This window comes from Pristiophorus japonicus, chromosome 11, assembly GCF_044704955.1.
Source record: "Pristiophorus japonicus isolate sPriJap1 chromosome 11, sPriJap1.hap1, whole genome shotgun sequence".
Classification (NCBI taxonomy): Eukaryota; Metazoa; Chordata; class Chondrichthyes; family Pristiophoridae; genus Pristiophorus; species Pristiophorus japonicus.
The window spans coordinates 101,779,240-101,801,500 of record NC_091987.1 but is presented as its reverse complement, the minus strand read 5'-3'; the positions used below and the strand labels follow the sequence as shown (position 1 = coordinate 101,801,500).

Sequence of the window (22,261 nt, the reverse complement as noted above, 5' to 3'; positions counted from 1 at the left end):
AACTCTTGCTAACCTCCTCCCAGCCACTGTCATCCACTTCACAACCCTAGTTTTCAACCCCATGAATCTCTCTATTACAAAAAGAGTGCCGACTGCCCTTACTTCAACCCATTAGCAAGCGAAATCCTCATCCACGCTTTTAATCACCTCCATACTCGACTATTTCAATGCTCTCCTGGCCAGCCTCCTATTTGGAATCTTCAGCTGATCTAAAACCCTGTTGCCTGTATCCTATCCCCAACCTGCTCACCATTCACCCCCAACCTCTATACTAAAAGGTGCTATTCCTACGCAAGTAGATGTTGAAAGCTGGTACAGACTGCATAAATACAACTATTGCAACTAAGTTACCTTGTATACAAAGCAATACAACTCTAAACGGAGGACATTTTCTACCTTTCCCAGTCAAAATTTGTTCCTAGCCCTCTTCGACTGCCCACCGAAAGCATTACACTGCAAAAAAGTGCAGTACCCCTAGATTACCAAGTGCTGGACTGGCTGCCCAAGAAAACTAATTTTGACCACTGAGTGAGTAGTCAGCAGTCATGGGGACTTAAAAGTGCAGTTTCTGGTCTGTAAAGTAACATCTTACAGGAACAATACTGCTGACTGTTGGCCAAAGTTAACATTCAATTGGAAAACAACAAAACCATCTTAAATGTGCTTTTTTTAGTAATCGATACAGACCCATTAATGATGTTCAATCTATTATATATTTACAGCCGTAGGCAAGTTACCCCACTTCAATTGAAAACTCTTATGTACCCAGATGTCAATGAGAAATCCACGATCAAAGTGTTCACATTTACTTGAAATATCTGTTACACCTGTAGGTGGTGATGTAATATTACATGACTGACTCCCTTTACATACATGTAATCCAGTACTCTTTGGGAAGATCAGGGTCAGTTAGAAATATAAAAATAGTTGGCAGCAGCATAACCTATATGAAGTATTAATTTTTTAAACTCTGGCAGATTTCTTAAGATAGCTTTATTGTTTGTAAAATCATAATTTTTTTGGCCATCGGACACTTCTGGCATGACTCCATGGCATTCCTCTTGCTGACCTGCTCGTGACCCCCCTGAAAGAACACGTGATGCCCCCTTGCTCTAAGCCCAAAACATCGACCTATTCCCATTCTATTCTCTCTAATTGCTGCCCTAGAAGCTCACCAGTCCAAAAAGCTGAATGGCAGTTGCCACTCAGCACCCCCACCCCCTCCCCCACCCTTGACAATTGTCCTTCTGGAAACATGTTCTGAATTGCACCTGCTCCCACACTCATGGCTTGTTGTTTTGCCACTGAAACACTTTGCCTGTTCGCTGGGAGTAAACCTGACCCATTGAAGTGACATTTACTGACCACTAGGATTATCTTGGATCAGCTCAAATCCCACCTCCCCTTGTATGAGAGTGACTGCCGTTCTGGAAACTGTCCCTTTCCTCACCAGACCCCCCACCCCATCTCACTTAGAGTGCAGAATGGACAACAGTCATTATTTACTGCCCACGCCCACTCACAATGTTTGATAGTATCCCACGGGATGGTGAGCTGGTTATCAGACTCCCACTGAGGATGTATGATGTGCAAGCAGGAGAATGTCAACCTCCACCAACTTCTATCCTCCACCATCTCACGCCTTGTTTATCCCCCCCCCCCCCCCCCCCACCGGGCAGGGAGGGAAATCGAAGGCCTTTTGAGTGGGGGGGGCGGGGGGGAAAAGAGGGGGTCTCCAATCACAGGGGTTAGGTTATGTAGGGACCCTGGATTCAGGAGGCAAGTGTAAAAGGCACTTGCCTCCTGGATGCAGCAATCCCCATCTTGCTGTAGCTGGTGGGTTTCACGAGGTGTGCAAATCCCAACCAGCTACAGTTAAACACAAAATGGAGGTTAACGAGGTTTCCAGCCTCATGATATTTAAATAATGGCCCAGCTCCTGACAGTGGATTGGCTGCCACCCCCCCGCCCCCCACCCACCCCCACTCTCCTGCCTCCGTTAAAACCGGAAGGTTGGTTGGAGGAGAGTTCAGTTCTCAGCTGATACCCATAGATGCAGAGTTTCCACCGAATCACTGAACAGTGGTTGGCAGCAGGAAGCCCAAGGGTATCAAAGCAGCTTCTATTGTCCATAGTTCAGATTTTCTAAAAAAAAAGTGTCATTAACAGAATATTGCAGAAGACTATATTTTGTCCAATTTTACACACATTAGATGTAATCTTATTATACATCAAATCTGCTGGTCACATTTTAGTGTTCACTTAAAGCAACAATTGTTTTACCATTTATTTTTGCAAGCAAAGATTATGAATCACCTTGTATGAGTGGCAGATACAGATGATACTGGTCCAGTTCACCACTGAAGATTGCAAAAGCTTGATGTTTCACCAGCATTGCTTTTTGCTCATAATTAGGAAACAGTTTTAATGAACTGCTCTGCATGCCTGAAGGGGAGAAAATATTAATTTAAAAAAGGCAAAGACTGGAATAGAAATAATGCAACCCGTTGCAAATTAGAGATTACATTTTAACCCATTGTCCTGAAGGAGGAATTTTAAAAATTGAGATACTTAATCCTGAATGTTCATTAACCTCCTTTGATCTATATTTGACTCTATAAAGATTACAACTGGAAAAACACCAATTGTATGGGTCTAGTAACACCTTGTGTTTGTGAATTATTGGAAAAACATTACTAGAAAGGAACCTCTGCTTTGTTTGCGTTTTTTTATATCCTTGTTAACCTGCGTTGTTACTTTTACCGAGCTGTGAATCTGTGCCCCTCATCATAATAGGCAGTCCCTCGGAGTCGAGGATGACTTGCTTCCACTCTAAAAGTGAGTTCTCAGGTGACTGAGGAGTCCAATACGGGAACTACAGTCTCTGTCACAGGTGGGGCAGACAATGGTTGAAGGAAAGGGAGGGTGGGAGCCTGGGGACGCACGCTCCTTCCGTTGTCAATGCTTGGTTTCTGCTGCTGCTTCTTGGAGATGGGACTCGAGGTGCTCAGCGCTCTCCCGGATGGTCTTCCTCCACTTTGGGCAGTCGTGAGCCAGGGAATCCCAGGAGTCGGTGGGAATGTTGCACGTTATCAAGGAGGCTTTGAGGATAGCCTTGAAGCATTTCCTCTGGCCACCTGGGCTCACTTGCCTTGTCGAAGCTCTGCTTTGGGAGCCTCAGGTCGGGCATGCACAAGATGTGGCCTGCCCAACGGAGCTGATCGAGTGTGGTCATTGCTTCGATGCTGGCCTGAGTGAGAATACAGATATTGGTGCATCTATCCTGTCAATGGATTTGCAGGATCTTGCGCAGGCAGCGCTGGTGGTACTTCTCCAGCGTTTTGAGGTGTCCGCTGTATAAAGTCCACGTCTGAGCCATATAGGAGGGCTGGTATCACTGCTGCCCTGTAGACCATAAGCTTGGTGCCGGATTTGAGATCCTGGTCTTCAAACATTCTTCCTCAGGCAACCGAAAGTTGCGCTGGCGCACAGAAGGCGGTGTTGGACCTCGTCGTCAATGTCTGCTCTTGCTGATAGTAGGCTCCTGAGGTATGGAATATGGTTCACGTTGTCCAAGGTCTTGTCGTGGATTTTAATAATCGGGAGGGCAGTGCTGTGAGGAGGGGTCAGGTTGATAGAGGACATTTGTTTTATGGATGTTTAGCGTAATGCTGATGCTCTCGTATGCCCAGTGAATATGTTGACGATGGCTTGGAGTCCGGCCTCCGAGTGTGCGCAGATGTCAGCTGAAGACAACGACAACAGGAGCAGATGGAATTCCTGCCGAAGCACTAAATCATGGCAGAGAAGCACTATTGGCATGAATAGATGACCTCATTTCTCTTATCTAGAAGGAGGGGAGCATGCCAGGTGATCTGAGATGCCGTAATCATGACCATTTTCAAAAAAAGGGACAAGTCCAACTTCGGAAACTACATAGGAATCTCCCTGCTGTCAGCCACAGGGAAAGTCATCGCAAGAATCCTCCTCAATCGTCTTCTCCCTGCTCCTGAAGAGCTCCTCCCAGAGTCGCAATGCAGATTCTGTCCACTAAGGGACATGATCTTCCCCGCACGACAACTACAAGAGAAATGCAGGGAATAGCACCAACCCTTGTACATGGCCTCCTTTAACCTCACAAAGGCCTTTGACGCGATCAACCGTGAGGGATTATGGAGCATCCTCCTCCGTTTCAGCTGCCCTCAAAAGTTTGTCACCATCCTCCGTCTGCTCCACAATGACATGCAAGCCGTGATCCTGACCAATGGATCTACGTCCGGACTGGGGTCAAGCAAGGCTGCGTCACCACACCAATGCTCTTGTCGATCTTCCTTGCTGCAATGCTTCATCTCATCCTTAAGCAAGCTCCCTGCTGGAGTGGAGCTAAATTACAGGACAAATGGGAATCTGTTCCACCTCCACCGCCTCCAGGCCACATCCAAGGTCCTCCCATCCTCTGTCATTGAACTACAGTGCGCAGACGATGCTTGCGTCTGTGCCCCTATGATTCCCCCTTTGTTCCTCTACCCTATTTAGACTCTCATTTTCCAAGGAGTATGTGGCATCCTTATTCCTCCTACCAAATGCACCACTTCATACTTATGTAAGAAAATATGGCCTGGAAATTCGATATCACCCCGTTTGGGGGCGGTAACATACAGGAGGCACGAAACTTAGTGGAAGTTCCGCCCTGCTCGATAAATTCTGGTTACCACCCCCGGAAGGAAGTGGAGCGCAAATGCTCTTGGCTGCGTAGCACTGCCACGTCCGAGGGGCTCTTCCCTCAAGTAAAGGGAAGGGAGGGCCCACCCAGGTGGACCCACCCTGCCGCCACTACAAGAGAGAAAGGCACCTAACCTGGACCACCGGGAGCAGGGGTGTCACGCGATTCGCCTGGGTGCCGGGCTGAGCCATCACGGCCACGATCCCGCGAAGAAATCCCATGAGGAGCGGCAACGAAAAGTTGGTTTTTTTCTGCGCTCTTACCACCCCTTGAATTTTGCCCCGGTAGCAAACAGCTGCCCGATACACGTCTCCTGAAGCTGTCGCAGGTATCGCCTGGCGTTGCTTCAGGGGACAGAAGCCAATTTCTGGGCCGGGCGCTAACAGGGCGATGACGCCACGATCTAGCGACACCGCTAAACTCTCGCCTAATATGGCGGGTGTCATTGCGCCCGGGTGACAAGGCATTTGGGGTGCATACAGGAGGCGCAAAGTAGCCCAAATTCTCCCCCTTTACAGGTTTACACGGGTAATTAGAGGGAGGAGCCTCGAAAAGATTATTGCTCAAGCTTTGGTTGTTCCATAAAATAAACTGATTTTTTGATTAAATTGCTGCAGGCACAGGACATAGAAAAGTGATATAAAAAGCTGCAATGCCCTCAACACTGGTGTCTGAGGCCAAGCGAGCAAAACCACAGATGTATCTGTCCAAGCAGACAAGTCTGAACGAGTCTACAAGTGCACACATGCCAGAATTAGGGAAGTACAATTGATCAACTTTCGAAGCAATGTTAAGGTGTATCCTGTTGTTCCAAGTGCTGCGAGCCAGAAAGAGGAGCTCGTCGGGACATGAAATGGTCAATAATGATATTTTCACAGTCCAGCCTTAGCTTTGGTCGTGTGCACTGGGATGGCCCGACTAGGTGTGGAGCTTTCCATCATGAGCTGCTCCATATTCTTATTGGCTCAAGGAAAAAGGGGCATGGCAGACGGGGGAAATTTGATAGATTGTAATAATGGTAGTGGTGTGATAAAGCGAAGGGTGGGCAGGAACGTTCAGCGAGTAAGTCAGCATCTCAAAAATAACTCCAAGTAGAGAAGTAGAGATCGGCGAAGGAACCAGACGGGAGGATCCGGCAAAACACGAGAAGGTCCAGCAGAGTTACGTCTACCCAAAAAACAACGGGGTAATATAACTCTTTGTCTTGCGTAAACTGTCACTTAAAATACTTATGTAGTGATTCTTGCTTTTGTTCAAATAAGGATCACTTCTATAATCGATTTGGTGTCAGGGTCGAACAATTGGTTTAGTCAAACATATTTGACTACATTTGGCCATTTTGAAATTCATCCGCCATATACCCGCCCATTAAGCAGTAATTTACATAAGTAAGTGATAAAGGTATGAAGGAACATGTAATTAGGATGTAATTATCATTGTGAATTAAATCTTTGTTTTTGATGTTTAAAAACCCATCTGTTTGGAGGCTCAGTGCCACAATGCTTGGATTACACACTGTCCAATGGAATTAAGTGGGTCCACAGCGGTCATTACGATCTTCTTCAGAACATCGCAGTATGGGCCTCATGTGTACGAGATGCGCATGCACCCATAGGCGCCACGCAAGTTCCAGGTTTAGGTATGCGAAACGCATGCACCTACAGGTCCCGGAACTTGCGATCCGTCAAGAATCCTCGACAGATTGCGCGCATCTTAAAGTAAAGGGCCTCCGCGGGCGGAGAGTTGGGCTACTTGCCCAACTCCTGCTCAGCGAATGTCCTTGAAATACTTACGACTGATAAAAGCTACTGAGATACATGGGCCTCTACGCAGGCCTTGGCGTAGAGGCCCAGGACCAGAAGTCTCCAAAACTCCGGGAACAACAGGTACTTCGGTAGAAATTTTAGTGGTCAGAGGCATCTGGGACAAACTCAGACAATATTTATTTATAGTGCACTCCCACTGGCTAATCAGCGCAACTTAACAACCCAACAGATGACTGGTGGCATACAGCAGAAGGGATACCGGTGGGGAGCGCGAAAGTATTTGCTTTCCAGTCCAACACCAGCATTCTTTTCCATTGGGCGAGGTGTAAAAACAGGCTGCTGATTCATTGATACCCATTTTTCACCCGGCCATGAAGGTTAATTTTTACAACCGCCACCTTTTAATGATTTTTATCCTCACGGTCACGTGATGGTCAGCATCTCCCACTAGCTGTATATTCCCATTTTGTTCTCCCACTCCCTGATTAAGAGGAAGTGTCAAAATGGATGTTTCTTTTCCTGCAGTACTAATAATCAAGTCCTTGAATCAACATCTTATCAGTCAGCACATTCTTTCGTGTAGCTGATCGCTGGGAACCTGACAGCCCCCAAGCCTGTTCTTCAAATCACCATATGCAGCCTTCTCTTTTGGCACCGATGTCTCTCCCACACCCTCCCCCCCAACATGCTTTCCACATTCCCATGTGACCTTCAGCTTGATTCACGAACACCATGTTCTCGTGTTGTGGCAACAGACATGCTTGTATCCCTGACTATTACCATTTTACTTAAGGACACTAGGTACTCAGATGCTTCACCTTCACACACAATTGCAACATTGTTTTAAGACATTGCCGTTCAGAGATTATACAACCATGCTCAACAGACAAGTTGAGGATTGACTATTAAAATGTAATGAATCATTGGCAGTATTATGCCAATAAACTGCGTCAAATCACTTCAGCTGAGCTGCAGGGATCACTGCTGCTTCCCTGATCAACCCTTTCGATACGAGTCCATTTCATTCATCCAACGTTGTCACCTAATAATCCCAATTAAAAATATTGAACATTCTGGGAATGGTTGAGGGTAATTATAAATGAAGAAAAAAATATAAAACAAAAAGCCAGTATCAAATATGCTAAATTGTGTGTAGGAAACAGTCACAATCTACAAAATAAAAATAAGTCGATTTTGCTAATAGGCAGAACCCGTTCACAAACTGTAGTCGAGCTTTCAACAATTTGTATTTACATCGCGCCTTTAATGTAATAAAACGTCCCAAAGCACTTCACAAGTGCATTATAAAACAAAATTTGACACCAAGTCACATTAAGGAGATGTTAGGGCAGATGACCAAATGCTGGGTCAAAAAGGTAGGCCGAGAAATTGGCCTCCTAAGCACCTCCAGTTACCGCCTCCGGTGCTAACCACTTAACGACCGGGCACAGCCCTATTTGGTGGGAGGTTTGCGGCGTTACCTCCTGATCTTCTTCGCCCAGAGATCGTGACATAATCGCAGTGCGCATACCTCCCCGGACCCAAACTTCAATTCTGCGCCCTGCAGCATCACATAGAAACCTAGAAAATAGGTGCAGGAGTAGGCTATTCGGCCCTTAGAGCCTGCACCACCATTCAATAAGATCATGGATGATCATTCACCTCAGTACCCCTTTCCTGCTTTCTCTCCATACCCCTTGATCCTTTTAGCTGTAAGGGCTATATCTAACTACCTCTTGAATATATCCAATGAACTAGCATCAACAACACTCTGTGGTAGGGAATTCCACAGGTTAACAACTCTGAGTGAAGAAGTTTTTCCTCATTAGTTCTAAATGGCTTACCGCTTATCATTAGACTGTGTCCCCTGGTTCTGGACTTCCCCAACATCGGGAACATTCTTCCTGCATCTAACCTGTCCAGTCCCATCAGAATTTTATATGTTTCTATGAGAACCCCTCTCATCCTTCTAAACTCAAGTGAATACAGGCTCGGTCGATCCAGTCACTCCTCATATGTCAGTCCTGCCATCCCGTGAATCAGTCTGGTGAACCTTCGCTGCACTCCCTCAATAGCAAGAACGTCCTTCCTCAGATTAGGAGACCAAAACTGAACACAATATTCCAGGTGAGGCCTTATCAAGGCCCTGTACAACTGCAGTAAGACCTCCCTGCTCCTATATTCAAATCCCCTAGCTATGAAGGCCAACATACCATTTGCCTTCTTCACCTCCTGCTGTATATCTGCATGCCAACTTTCAATGACTGATGTACAATGACACCCAGGTCTAGTTGCACCTCCCCTTTTCCTAATCTGCCGTCATTCAGATAATATTCTGCCTTTGTGTTTTTGCCCCCAAAGTGGATAGCCTCACATTTATCCACATTATACTGCATCTGCCATGCATTTGCCCACTCACCTAACCTGTCCAAGTCACCCTGCAGCTTCTTAGCATCCTCCTTACAGCTCACACCATCACCCAGCTTAGTGTCATCTGCAAACTTGGAGATATTACACTCAATTCCTTCATCTGAATCATTAATGTATATTGCAAATAGCTGGGGTCCCAGCACTGAGCCCTACGGCACCCCACGAGTCACTGCCAGCCATTCTGAAAAGGACCCATTTAGAAGACTCTCTGCTTCCTGTCTGCCAACGCGTTCTCTATCCACGTCAGTACATTACCCCCATACCATGTGATTTAATTTTGCATACCAATTTCGTGTGGGACCTTGTCAAAGACCTTTTGAAAGTCCAAATACACCACTTTCACTGGTTCTCCCTTGTCCACTCTACTAGTTATATCCTCAAAAAATTCCAGGTGGTTTGTCAAGCATGATTTCCCTTTCATAAATCCATGCTGACTTGGACCGATCCTGTCACCGCTTTCCAAATGCGCTGCTATTTCATCTTTAATAATTGATTCCAACATTTTGCCCACTACTGATATCAGGCTAACCGGTCAATAATTACCCGTTTTCTCACTCCCTCCTTTTTTAAAAAGTGGTGTTACATTAGCTACCCTTCAGTCCATAGGAACTGATCCAGAGTCGATTAGACTGTTGGAAAATGATCACTAATGCATCCGCTATTTCAAAGGCCACTTCCTTAAGTACTCTGGGATGCAGACCATCAGGCCCCGGGCCTTCAACCCCATCAATTTCCTAACACAATTTCCCGCCCAATAAGGATTTCCTTCAGTTCCTGCTTCTCACTAGACCCTCGGTCCCCTAGTATTTCCGGAAGGTTATTTGTGTCTTCCTTCATGAAGACAGACCCAAAGTATTTGTTCAACTGTTCTTTGTTCCCCATTATAAATTCACCTGAATCTGACTGCAAGGGACCTACATTTGTCTTCACTAATCTTTTTCTCTTCACATATCTATAGAAGCTTTTGCAGTCAGTTTTTATGTTCCCAGCAAGCTTCCTCTCATACTCTATTATCCCCCTCCTAATTAAAACCCTTGACCTCCTCTGCTGAATTCTAAATTTCTCCCAGTCCTCAGGTTTGCTGCTTTTTCTGGCCAATTTATATGCCTCTTCCTTGAATTTAACACTATTCTTAATTTCCCTGGTTAGCCATGGTTGAGTCACCTTCCCCGTTTTATTTTTACTCCAGACAGGGATGTACAATTGTTGAAATTCATCCATGTGATCTTTAAATGTTTGCCATTGTCTATCCAACGTCAACCCTTTAACTATCATTCGCCACTCTACACTAGCTAATTCATGTCTCATACTATCAAAGTTACCTTTCCTTAAGTTCAGGACCTTAGTCTCAATTAACTGTCACTCTCCATCTTAATAAAGAATTCTACCATATTACGGTCACTCTTCCCCAAAGGGCCTTGCACAACAAGTTTGCTAATTAGTCCTTTCTCATTACACATCACCCAGTCAAGGATGGCCAGCCCTCTAGTTGGTCCCTCGACATATTGGTCTAGAAAACCATCCCCAATACGCTCCAGGAAATTCCTCCTCCACCGTATTGCTACCAGTTTGGTTAGCCCAATCTATATGTAAATTAAAGTCGCCCATAATAACTGCTGTACCTTTATTGCACGCATCCCTAATTTCTTGTTTGATGCTGTCCCCAACCTCACTACTACTGTTTGGTGGTCTGTACACAACTCCCACTCGCGTTTTCTGCCCTTTGGTATTCCGCAGCTCCACCCATACAGATTCCACATCATACAAGCTAATGTCCTTCCTTACTATTGCGTTAATTTCCTCTTTAACCAGCAACGCTACCCCACCTCCTTTTCCTTTCTGTCTATCCGTCCTGAATATTGAATACCTCTGGATGTTGAGTTCCCAGCCTTGGTAACCCTGGAGCCATGTCTCCGTGATGCCAATTATATCATATTCATTCATTGCTGCCTGTGCAGTTAATTCGTCCATCTTATTACAAATACTCCTCGCATTGAGGCACAGAGCCTTCAGGCTTGTCTTTTTAACACACTTTTCCCCTTTAGAATTTTGCTGTAATGTGGCCCTTTTTGATTTTTGCCTTGGGTTTCTCTGCCCTCCACTTTTACTTTTCTTCTTTCTATCTTTTGCTTCTGCCCCCATTCTACTTCCCTCTGTCTCCCTGCATAGGTTCCCATCCTCCTGCCATATTAGTTTAACCCTTCCCCAACAGCACTAGCAAACACTCCCCCGAGGACATTGGTCCGGTCCTGCCCAGGTGCAGACCGTCTGGTTTGTACTGGTCCCACCTCCCCCAGAACCGGTTCCAATGTCCCAGAAATTTGAATCCCTCCCTTCGGTACCACTCTTCAAGCGTATTCATATGAGCTATCCTGCAATTCCTGCTTTGACTAGCACGTGGCACTGGTAGCAATCCTGAGATTACTACCTTTGAGGTCCTATTCAATTTAACTCCTAGCTCCCTAAATTCAGATTGTAGGACCTCATCCCGTTTTTTTTTAAAACCTATATCTGGTACCTATATGCACCATGACAACTGGCTGTTCACCGTCCCCCTCCAAAATGTCCTCCAGCCGCTCCGAGTTATCCTTGACCCTTGCACCAGGGAGGCAACATACCATCCTGGAGTCTCAATTGCAGCCGCAGAAATGTCTATCTATTCCCTTAACAATAGAATCCCCTACCATTATAGCTCTCCCACTCTTTTTCCTGCCCTCCTGTGCAGCAGAGCCACCCACGGTGCCATGGACTTGGCTGCTGCTGCCATCCCCTGATGAGTCAACCCCCTACCCCCCCCACCAACAGTACCCAAAACGGTGAAAATCACTCAGTGAAAATATCGGCAGCTGCAGGAGGCGTTCATCAGGAGGCCAGGCGCTTCGGAGGCGATGCTTAAAGCCAAAGTAGCTGAGGGAAGTTTTTTTTTTTTTTTAATTTCTGCTCCTCAATTTTTTTCGCTGGTTCCTGCCCACGATTGATCAGCCCGGCACTCTGCTGTGGTGCATCGGGCTCATTAGGCCACATCACAACTGCCGTCGGGGAGAAGATAAGTTCTTCTTTTGCAGCGCCTGCAGCAATGGCCCTTCCCTTTGAGGAAAGGAACCTTCCAACATGGCAGCGCTGCACGGCCCATTGTGCAGCACTGCACAAGTACCGCCCCGCCTGCTGCCTCTTGTGCTCCAGGAAGGAAGTGGAGCGCCTGATTTAGTGCTCCACTTCCTTCCTGGAGCACTACCCCTGAACTTTATTTATTTATTTTTAAAAAGTAGAAAAATATTAGTGCCAGGCACTAATTTTTTTTACTTTTAACTTTAGCGCCCCAAATGGAGCACTCCTGAATTTCTCCCCCATAGGTTTTAAGGAGCATCTTAAAGGAGGAAAGAGAAGTAAAGAGGCAGAGAGGTTTAGGGAGGGAGAGCATCGGGCCTTGGCAGCTGCAGGCACTGCCACCAATGGTGGAGCAATTAAAATCTGGGATGCTCAAAGAGGTCAGAATTAGAGGAACGCAGATATTGGAAGGTTGTGGGACTGGAGGAGATTACAGAGATTGGGATTTTTCTGGATTAAAGTCTTCAATTATTGTAAATGTTCATTGTCTCCAGTCGATTTTAACCCTACTTGCCCGGCGGGAACGTGGAGACGAGCGGTTACAATGGGGCAAAGGCTCCACTGGCCGAATGGCCTCCTTCATGCTGTAACCATTCTATGATTCTACGATATCCACTTTCTCACCCTAAACTCACCGGTCCCGGTTTAACAGAGCAACTGACAGTTTGGAAACACAGCTGCTGGAAACTGGTGGGTGCCTGATGAATATATTTCAATCAACGTCCCATGATGTAATATGTAACCATGGCATGATTTTAATTGGATGGAATGGAAATTCTGTCCTGCGGCCAAACCGTTCAGTAATACCTCTTAGGATTGGTCTCAGAAACTGACCAACACAAATACAGCAACATTTAGGCCCCAAGTTTCCACACGCGCCTAGAACGGCGCAGTCCCGACCTGGACGCCCGTTTTTCGTGCCACAAAGTGTGCCTAAAAAAATCCTCGGTATTCTCCACCTCCCTGCAGGTCCTCTAGCGCAGCGCAGCACGAGCTGTGGGGGGGCGGAGCCAGGTCCCTGCGCTGAAAACAGTGCCGGGACCTCTGCACATGCGCGCTACAGTGGGCACGCAAGTGCAGTAGCTCCAGGCACCCGAAACTGTGTGGGAGGGGCCCGAAGCACGCAGCCCTAGCCCTGGCCGAATGGCCTCACTGGGGCTGCGTGAATAAGGCTCCTCCCACGGCCAGCTCCTGCTTCCCGCCCCGACACCCGCTCTCCCCTCCCCCCCCCGCCTCCAGATCGGACCCAACACCCGCTCCCCACCCCCCGCCTCCAGATCGGACCCGACCCCCGCTCCCCCCCACCCCGGGACCCGACCAGACTCCCCGCCCCCCGACTCCCACTCCGCGCCGAGAGGTTGCTTCTTTGTCATCGGTTTGACACCGAGCCAAAGAAGGATATCAGGAGGTGTAGGATAATAGTTTTGGGTAAATGTCAGAGACTTGGATGGAAAGGGTTATTCAAGGGTGCTGCAGCAGGATCGATTCATTCTACGAGTTAGAGTAGTAGCAGCTAGTTAAAGTACTGTTGCCATGCTTTTAAAAAAATTATTGTAACTGCGTGAGAGTTGAAGAAACATAATAGAATCTTATGCCATAATATTTTGAACTAGCTAATCAAATGTTTTGAACATCTGATGCTGATTGCAAAGACACCAGCAGCAGAAAAGTGTTAATAACATTCATATGCAAGTTAAGAAACACAAGGAAGTTATAGCAGAGCTGTCACAGAGGGGAGAAGGGGGCAGAAATTATGCCTTCGGTCTTCCCAGTGGTTTAGGAGGGGGAATTACAGCTTATCCAGGACTGGACTTTGGACAAGCAAGTGGACAACACAGAAACAGTGAATAGGTCGAGAGAAGCAGTGGAGCTGGGTGTGGTCAGCATACATGTGGAACTTAATGCTATGTCTTCAGATGATGGCAATATGATAGCCATTATACTGCTACATAGTAGTTTGTTCGACATGAGAAACGAAAGTGGCTACAGTATGGGGAAAGTCTGGGACTAACTGGATTGCTCTTCGAAAGAGCCAATGCAGACTCGATGGACCGATGGCCTCATTCCGTGCTGTACTATTCTATGATTCTACTGTACCTAAAGTCAAGAGCCAAAAGGTAAATTCATTGAACAAACAATCTGAATATTAAATAATTCAGTGTCTGTGGAAAAAATGCTCAACAATTTTACATATAGCAGCTTCATATGTTGGCTGCTACATAGTTTATTTAAATCTGAGTGCAGTTTTGTGATATAGATTAGTGTTAATAATGACTGATTGTCTAGCCAATGAACAGATTAACATTTAAATTGCAAAACGGTGTGCAAATTTGGATTGAAAGCCATTATATATATTTTTTTAAATCACATATTCAAGAAAACAGGTGTGTGTACATGTGCATAATAAACTGGACTTACTCATCAAGTCTTTGAACATCGTTTTCTCATGTGTCAACAGATGGTCAATGATGGACTTCCAGCTGGGAAAACAAACATGATTTAAGAATCATTCATTCCTCACCCACAGGGTAATGATTTCCACGGTTTGCTACCTCTGGTGAAATCACAAAAGTTCTTGAGAAATGTATTTATAATTTCACCTCAAATAGTGCACAAACTCCATAGTCAGTTATTGTTTTTTTTTTAAATCAATATTGCGGAGTCCAAATATAATCATCTGGTGGTGGTAAATTGACTCAGTCTCACCTCTGAGTTAAGGCAGTTCAAGTATTGCCCCAATGCAGGATTTGAACAGATAATCTAGGCTGACCCTTAAGGGCAGTACTGAGGGAATGCTACACGGTCAGAGGTGCCATTTTTTGGATGAAACGTTAAGTCAAGGTTCCATCTGCCCTCACGGTTGGCACTATACAAAGAGTAGGGGAATTCTCCCAGTGCCCTGGCTAACATTTATCCCTCATACACCATCACCACAAACATTATCTGGTCATTTATCCAATTCCTGTTTGAGATCTTGCTGTGTCCAAATTGGCTCCATATTTCCCGACATTACAACAGTCACTACATTGCACAAGTATTGCATTGGCTATGAAGCGATGAGATATCCTGAGATTCTGAAAGTAGCGTTTGATCATATCCCATCATTCATATCCCATCTGCAAGCCTGAATGTCAAATATATCTCTTCACCTTTTAAGGAACTTACTTCACAATAGCACCCATAACATTAGGGCAATTGAAAAGTGCTTTGAAGAGTGAATTGCATTTTGAAGTGTATCAAATGTCATGTAGGAAAATAGCAACTATGGACTATAAACAAGGAGTAGATTTAAGCAAGTTGGAAGAAATCTCCAGGTTTACCACGGGCTGCAGGAAATGGGGGAGGTTGGAGAATTCAGTGACAGCTGGGTGAGCAGCCAAAGAAAATGGTCGCAAGGGATATGTTGGCATTGGTTCAGAGGGAGTATTATAGGCGCAACCCCAAAAACGACTGTGCTTCACAACACATTGTTCTCCTCCTCCTGCACCACTCCAGAAAATGCAAGTCCAAAACATCCTGCATCGCAACCAGCTCCTTCAATTTAACAAGGCCATATGGCAATCTACTTCAACTGCACCCATAAAAGTACAGAATTGTTACAACTTGTGTCACATACAGTAATTGAAGGTTAGATGTAACATGCTCATTTTTTTTTTGTCAGCAGGAAGAGGCATAGCCAGCTATGCTTTTGCAAAAACAAAAAAGTTCCAAGTGAAATTTGCAAGCCTATTTTCAATAAACCGTACAAGAACTTGAAGTATTACACATTAAAATATATTTTTTTCCTACTGGCTAATACAAGATGTGTCCATCTGAAAAAAGAGTGGGTCCATGAAGAGATCGAAGGCTTCCTTTTTCCATGCCCTTTTGGTGTAGGCATAACCACTCAGACTGCTCAGCAACTGAGCACTCGCTCGGAAACTGGGGATGTTGTACACACTGGGAGGAAATGAAAAGAGGACAAGGTTTTAGTATATACCAAAGAGAAAATCATGATTAGTGTATATAATCTCTATCAAGAACATCTTCACAGTTAAACCAACATGATAAATTCACTACAAAAGGAAAACGTGCGTGTATTCTGCATTCTTACATAAAACATTTTAAAAAACTTCATCAAGGTTAGATTTCTCTGGTCACAAAATGGTTGTCAATAGCCCCAAATAATAAATATAGTTTCCTTATTATTTCCTACATTACAACAGTGACTACACTTCAAAAGAATTTATATTAACGATCTAGACTTTGGAATTATAAAAACAATTTCTAAATTTGCAGATCACACCAAATTGGGGGGGGGGGGATAGTCAATACTGAGGAAGACTGCAACAAATTACAAGAATACATTGATAAACTTGAAGAATGAGCATATAATTGGCAAATGAAATTCAACACAGATAAATGTGAGGCATTTCATTTTGGTAAGAATTTTGACAGTTCGTAAATGCTGGTTCTTGGCACCTGTACATTGCGTGGCGAGAACCAGCACTTGTGGGGCTTCTTCGGGCACGTGTGCACATTGTACGCTCCCGGAGAGGCCACAATTTACAGCCCACTGTTTCAGATCGATTACCTTTTGAAGGGTCACCGACCTGAAACATTAACACTGTTTCTCTCTCCACATATGCTGCCCGACCTGCTGAGTGTTTCCAGCACTTTCTATTTTTATATTTAAAAAAATTAACAGTTTTATGCAATTATAAGAAAAAGTACACAAGAGTCATTACATCCTGTGGTGTTATCCAAAACCAGACACGACACGAAGAAAGAGAGATGATGGCATCATGACTACAACAACTTAAATGCCTCCACATAAAGAACAGAGAAATATGTGGGATATAAAAAAACTTTTGCCCTAATCTCCTCAGTGTCTCAGTGTGATATTTTTCTGAGGGAGGTGGTGAGGAACTTGGGCTGGGGGTGGAGGTCATGAATTTGGGCTGGGAGAGAAAATCAGGCATTTGGGTGTGTGTGCGCGCATGTGCTGGGGGTGGCGGGGGTGGCGGGGGCGGGGGAGAAAGGTCAGGAACTTGGGCAGTGGTTGGCAGGAACTCGTTTGGAAGGTGGGAGAAGGTCTTAACTTACGAGAGTGAGCCCTGTCTGTTCCAAGTGAGCTGTTATGTCTGGAGTCGACAGTCAGAATGGCTTGAATTGTACTTTGCAAAGTAACTGATTGAGGATCTAATTACACGTTCCAGAGAAACTGCTGGGTGTGTCTTCCCCTCCAAAGGGACCAATCAGAACTTTAGGTGATGCAAATTAGCCCGTCCATTCTTTAAACATATATAAAATGCAATTATACACTGCAAGAGGTCTACTGATTCCCAAGACTGCTGTAGTCTTTTCCAATTATATGTCTGAGATCTTGTCTTTGAGGAGTCAAAACTTTCTACAGCTCAATATTGAAAAAACGGGATCAATCAACTATGTGCCTCTGCTTCAGATTTCATCAGCTTTCCTGGTTGCCTAATCAAGCTGAACCCAATGGTGCACAACCTCAAGTGTTCTGTTTCACCCTGCGCTATTCTTTCAATTTATATCTGATCTGTCACAGAGAATGTTTTCTTCCATCTCCAAGGCATCAACTTATGATCTTACCTCACCCTCTCTGCTGCCAAAATTCTCATCTATATCTTTATCATGAGGATGGATTTCTCAAATGTTCTCTGCCAATCTCACAGTCGATAACCTTTTTATAAACTTCAGTAATCCAGAATTCAGCTGCCAGAGCTTTCCTTCCAGCACAAAGTCCCTCATGCCAACACACCATCTTCATCCAACTCCATTAACTCCCAGTGCTTGTGAATCAATTTCAAGTCCTTCATCCTCCCTTTCAAATCCCAACATGGCCTCCCCCTACTCCAAGAAATCACCAGCCATGCATCCCAGCCTGCATGATACACTTCTGACTCTGGATTACTGCTCATCCCCAATCCCTCCACCTTCCCTGCAGCCACTGAAGGAATTGTGCCAAAGATTAATAACTTATGACTGAGCAGCAACAACTGCAGCTTATACTGTATAACCAGTCCACCTCACTATACGAGACACATGTTGGCGGGTTGAGGGTTAATAACCGCACTCAACAGCATAACCTTAGTGTCGATACAGCAAGAATTTGCTACTGGCAGAGGATTTTCTTATCCGCAAGGAATGCACAAGCAGGGATACAGGCTAAACAAAGTCTTCACTGGCCAAAATCCAGAGACAGCTAATTATAAATTCTAGTGATCAGTGGACAGTGCTAAGGAACACAAGATACGAAAAGATTGCATCCTTGGCAGAAAAAAAAAAATCGAAGAGCAAGTTATTATTTAAAATGGAGAAAAATTGCAAAGTGCTGCAGTACACTGGGACCTGGTGCATGAAACACAAAAGTTTAGTATGCAGGTACATCAAGTGATCAGAAAGGCCAATGGAATTTTGGCCTTTATTGCAAAGGGGATGGATATAAAAGCAGGGAAGTCTTGCTAAAGTTATACAGGATATTGGTGAGGCCACACCTGGAATACTGCATACAGTTTTGGTTTCCATATTTACTTTGCTTTGGAGGCAGTTCAGAGAAGGGTCACTTGGTTGATTCCGGAGATGAGGGGGTTGACTTATGAGGAAAGGTTGAGTAGGTTGGGACTCTACTCATTGGAATTCAGAAGAATGAGAGGTGATCTTATCAAAACATACAAGATAATGAGGGGGCTTGACAAGGTGGATGCAGAAAGGATGTTTCCACTGATGGAGGAGACTAGAAGTAGGACATAATCTTAGAATAAGGAGCTGCCCATTTAAAACTGAGATGAGGAGGAATTTCTTCTGAGGGTTGTAAATCTGTGGAATTCACTGCCTCAGAGAGCTGTGGAAGCTGGGACATTGAATAAATTTAAGACAGAAATAAACAGTTTCTTAGCCGATAAAGGAATAAGGGGTTATGGGGAATGGGCAGGGAAGTGGACCCGAGTCCATGATCGGATCAGCCATGATCATATTTGATGGGAGAGCAGGCTCGAGGGGCCGTATGGCCTACTCCTGCTCCTATTTCTTATGCTCTTATGAATGCTCTCTTTTGGGGTTAAAACAAGGGCAGAATACAGGTATGTTATCAGCTCTGCTATGTCCACAAGAGGGTGGCGATGTCTCAGCAGAAACAAAGGTATAAAACAGAAGATTTGAAAAGGAGTGGCACTGCAGTCAGTGGTGAGCAGTCAAAGACCCAGAGAGACGCCCAAGAAGCTGCTCAAGTGATCGCTCCATGTGCCTTGAAGCCGAGCTATCGCTAAGGAACAGGTTTTATGTATTTTATTTATTATTGGAATATAAAAAGGTACAGCAGTTTAGTTTAACCTCCATTGTGTATGCATTGTATGACTGTCATTCCACTTGGGCCAACAAATCCTGGAATCAGAGAATCCTACACCATAACTCCATACTATAATTCATTTTCCCAAACCATTCTGCCTTACTACCTCTCTTCCGGACTTCAAAAGCCTCCTTAAAAACAATTTCCTTCCCGCCAAATTCCTTCATTTCCTACTCAATGTCCACCTTTCCCTCTTGACATTCAGGAGGAGTGCTATATCAATGCAAGTTACTGCTGTTTTGGCGTATACTGCTTTATAGGTAAAATAATAATAAAGTCCGGAATATGAAGGATCTAAGTGCGTACGGCATCACCTGTTCAGGGTTTATAGTAGCACGAGATTCTATCATCAGAACATAAGAATTTGGGGCAGGAGTCGGCCATATGGCCCCTCGAGCCTGTTCCACCATTCAATAAGATCACGGCTGATCTTCGCCCTCAACTTCACTTTCGCACCCTATCTCCATATCCCGTGATTCCCCTAGAGTCCAAAAATCTATATCTCAACGTTGAATATATTCAATGATTCAGCATCCACAGTTCTTTGGGGCGGTGTGTGGGGGGGGGGGGGGTGAGGAAGAGAATTCCAAGGATTCACAATCCTATGAAGAAATTCCTCCTCATCTCAGTCTTAAATTACCAACCATTTATCCGGAGATGATGCCCCATAGTCCTCGACTTTTCAGCCAGAATAAACCACCTCTCAACATCTACCCTATCAATCCACTTCAGAATTTTATTTTTCAGCGAGATCACTTCACATTCTTCCAAACTCGAGAGTATAGGCCCATTCTACTCAATCTCTCTTCACATGACAACCCTCTCACCCAGGGATCAATCTAGTTAACCTTTGTTGCACGACATCAAGACAAATATATCCTTCCTTAGATAAGGAGACCAAAACTGTGCACAGTACTCCAGGTGTGGTCACACCAGAGTCCTATACAATTGTAGCAAGACTTGCTTACTTTTGTACTCCAACCTCCTTGCAATAAAGGCCAACATGCCCTTTGCCTTCTTAATTGCTTGCTGTACCTGCATGCTAGCTTTCGGTGTTTCCTGTACGAGGACAACCAAATCAGTCCGAATACCAACATTTAATAGTTTCTCACCATTTAAAAAATATTTTGTTTTTAAATTCCTCCTACCAAAGTGAATAACCTCACATTTCCCCACATTATGGCCCCAAGTTTCCACACGTGGCGAAAACGGCGCACCTCAGAGCTGGATGCCTGTTTTTCGCGCCGAAAACGGTACCTGAAAAAAAAATGCGGCATTCTGGAGCTCGATGTCTGCTTGGCGCGGCGCACAGGGGGCGGAGCCTACCACTCGCGCCGATTTTGTAAGTAGGAGGGGGCGGGTACAATTTAAATGAGGCTTCTTGGTGCCAGCAACCCTGCACGTGCGCGTTGGAGCGTTCGTGCACACGCAGTCTGAAGTAAACATTGGCACTCGGCCATTTTTAAAAGTGCTGCAGAAAAAGTGAAGATTTGTTTCTTGGACCCCTGCAAAGGCTTGTATTTTAATTTTCTTGATATTTTTGTGTATGAGGGAGTGCTTTTAGCAGCACTGCTGAATAAATCACCTGCTGAAATCAGTGAGTTCAGCTTTTCACTGCTAAACTTGCAGAACCGGTGCCAGCAAATTAAGGACTGTGTGTTTGGAGAAATAAAAGTGCCAATTCAACTTTGCAATGGATCAACTTCCACCAAGAACAAAGAATTTCTTGCATGAGGAAGCAAACCATTGCATAATATGTGGTGCACCCATTCTGCAAATTTAAATATAAAGATGTCGATGTGGCTGCCTCTCCCTGTCCAAATGGCCTCAGTCAGTCCCCCTCACAGCTCGAAGGTTGCTGTTGCTCCCGACCAGCCACTGATGCCACTGCAATCCCATGGCCGAATGGCCTCACATCCGCTCCGGATTCTTCGGCTCCCGGCCAACCACTGACGCTGCTGCAATCCCATGGCCGAATGGCCTCAAGTCCGCCCGGGTGCTGCATCTTCGCAGGGAATGAAGGCCTGCCTCAAGCACCGCAGCTCAGCTGTAAGGCTGCTTGCCCCTGCCGAGACACTGACGCCACACCCCTGCCTCAAGCACTGCAGCTCAGCTGTAAGGCTGCTTGCCCCTGCCGAGACACTGACGCCACACCCCTGCCTCAAGCACTGCAGCTCAGCTCGAAGGCTGCTTGCTGCCTGCCCCTGCCGTCGAGAGACACTGACGCCACACCGCTGCCTGAAAGGCCTGCCTGAAGCACTTTCACACAGGTAGGAACATGGTTTATTTAATCTTTTCTTTGCTTATAAATTTTTATTCAGGTTGGATTTATTTGTATAATATTTGTATAAGTATAACTAAGGATTGATTGTAGAATTTAATGACTTCCCTTCCCCCCCCTCCCACCTCGTTCCCTACGCCTAATTTGTAACCTGCGCCTGATTTTTTAACGTGCAGACAAGGTTTTTTCAAGCGTACAAAAATCTTCACTTGCTCCATTCTAAGTTAGTTTGGAGTACGTTTTCACTGTGGAAACTTTCAAATCAGGCGTCAGTGGCCGGACACGCCCCTTTTTGAAAAATAAATTCTGTTCCAAAGTGAAACTGTTCTACCTGACTAGAACTGCAAAAAACTAAATGTGGAGAATTGCGATTTCTAAGATAGTCCGTTCTCCACCAGTTGCTCCTAAAAATCAGGAACAAATCATGTGGAAACTTGGGGCCTATACTCCATCTGCCTCTTTATTGCACACTCACTTAACTGGTCGATATCACTTTGCCAGCTCTTTGTCTTAAGAACACAAGAACATAAGAAATAGGAGATAGACAGATTTTTGAGCGATAAGAAAATAAAGGGTTTTGGGGAGCGGGCAGGGAAGCG

The 22,261-nt window shown here is 45.1% G+C and overlaps 1 protein-coding gene across 1 annotated transcript in view; it reads right to left on the bottom strand.

Moving 5' to 3' along the window:
- dop1b (DOP1 leucine zipper like protein B) overlaps positions 1 to 22,261 on the bottom strand; it is a 162,401-nt gene that overhangs the window by 8,571 nt on the left and 131,569 nt on the right. The window contains exons 30-32 of the mRNA XM_070893826.1: positions 15,817 to 15,966; positions 14,446 to 14,507; positions 2,317 to 2,445 (exon numbers count right to left, since the gene is read on the bottom strand). Of these exons, the coding sequence (XP_070749927.1) occupies positions 2,317 to 2,445; positions 14,446 to 14,507; positions 15,817 to 15,966 (341 nt within the window). The remainder of the gene's footprint in view (positions 1 to 2,316; positions 2,446 to 14,445; positions 14,508 to 15,816; positions 15,967 to 22,261) is intronic.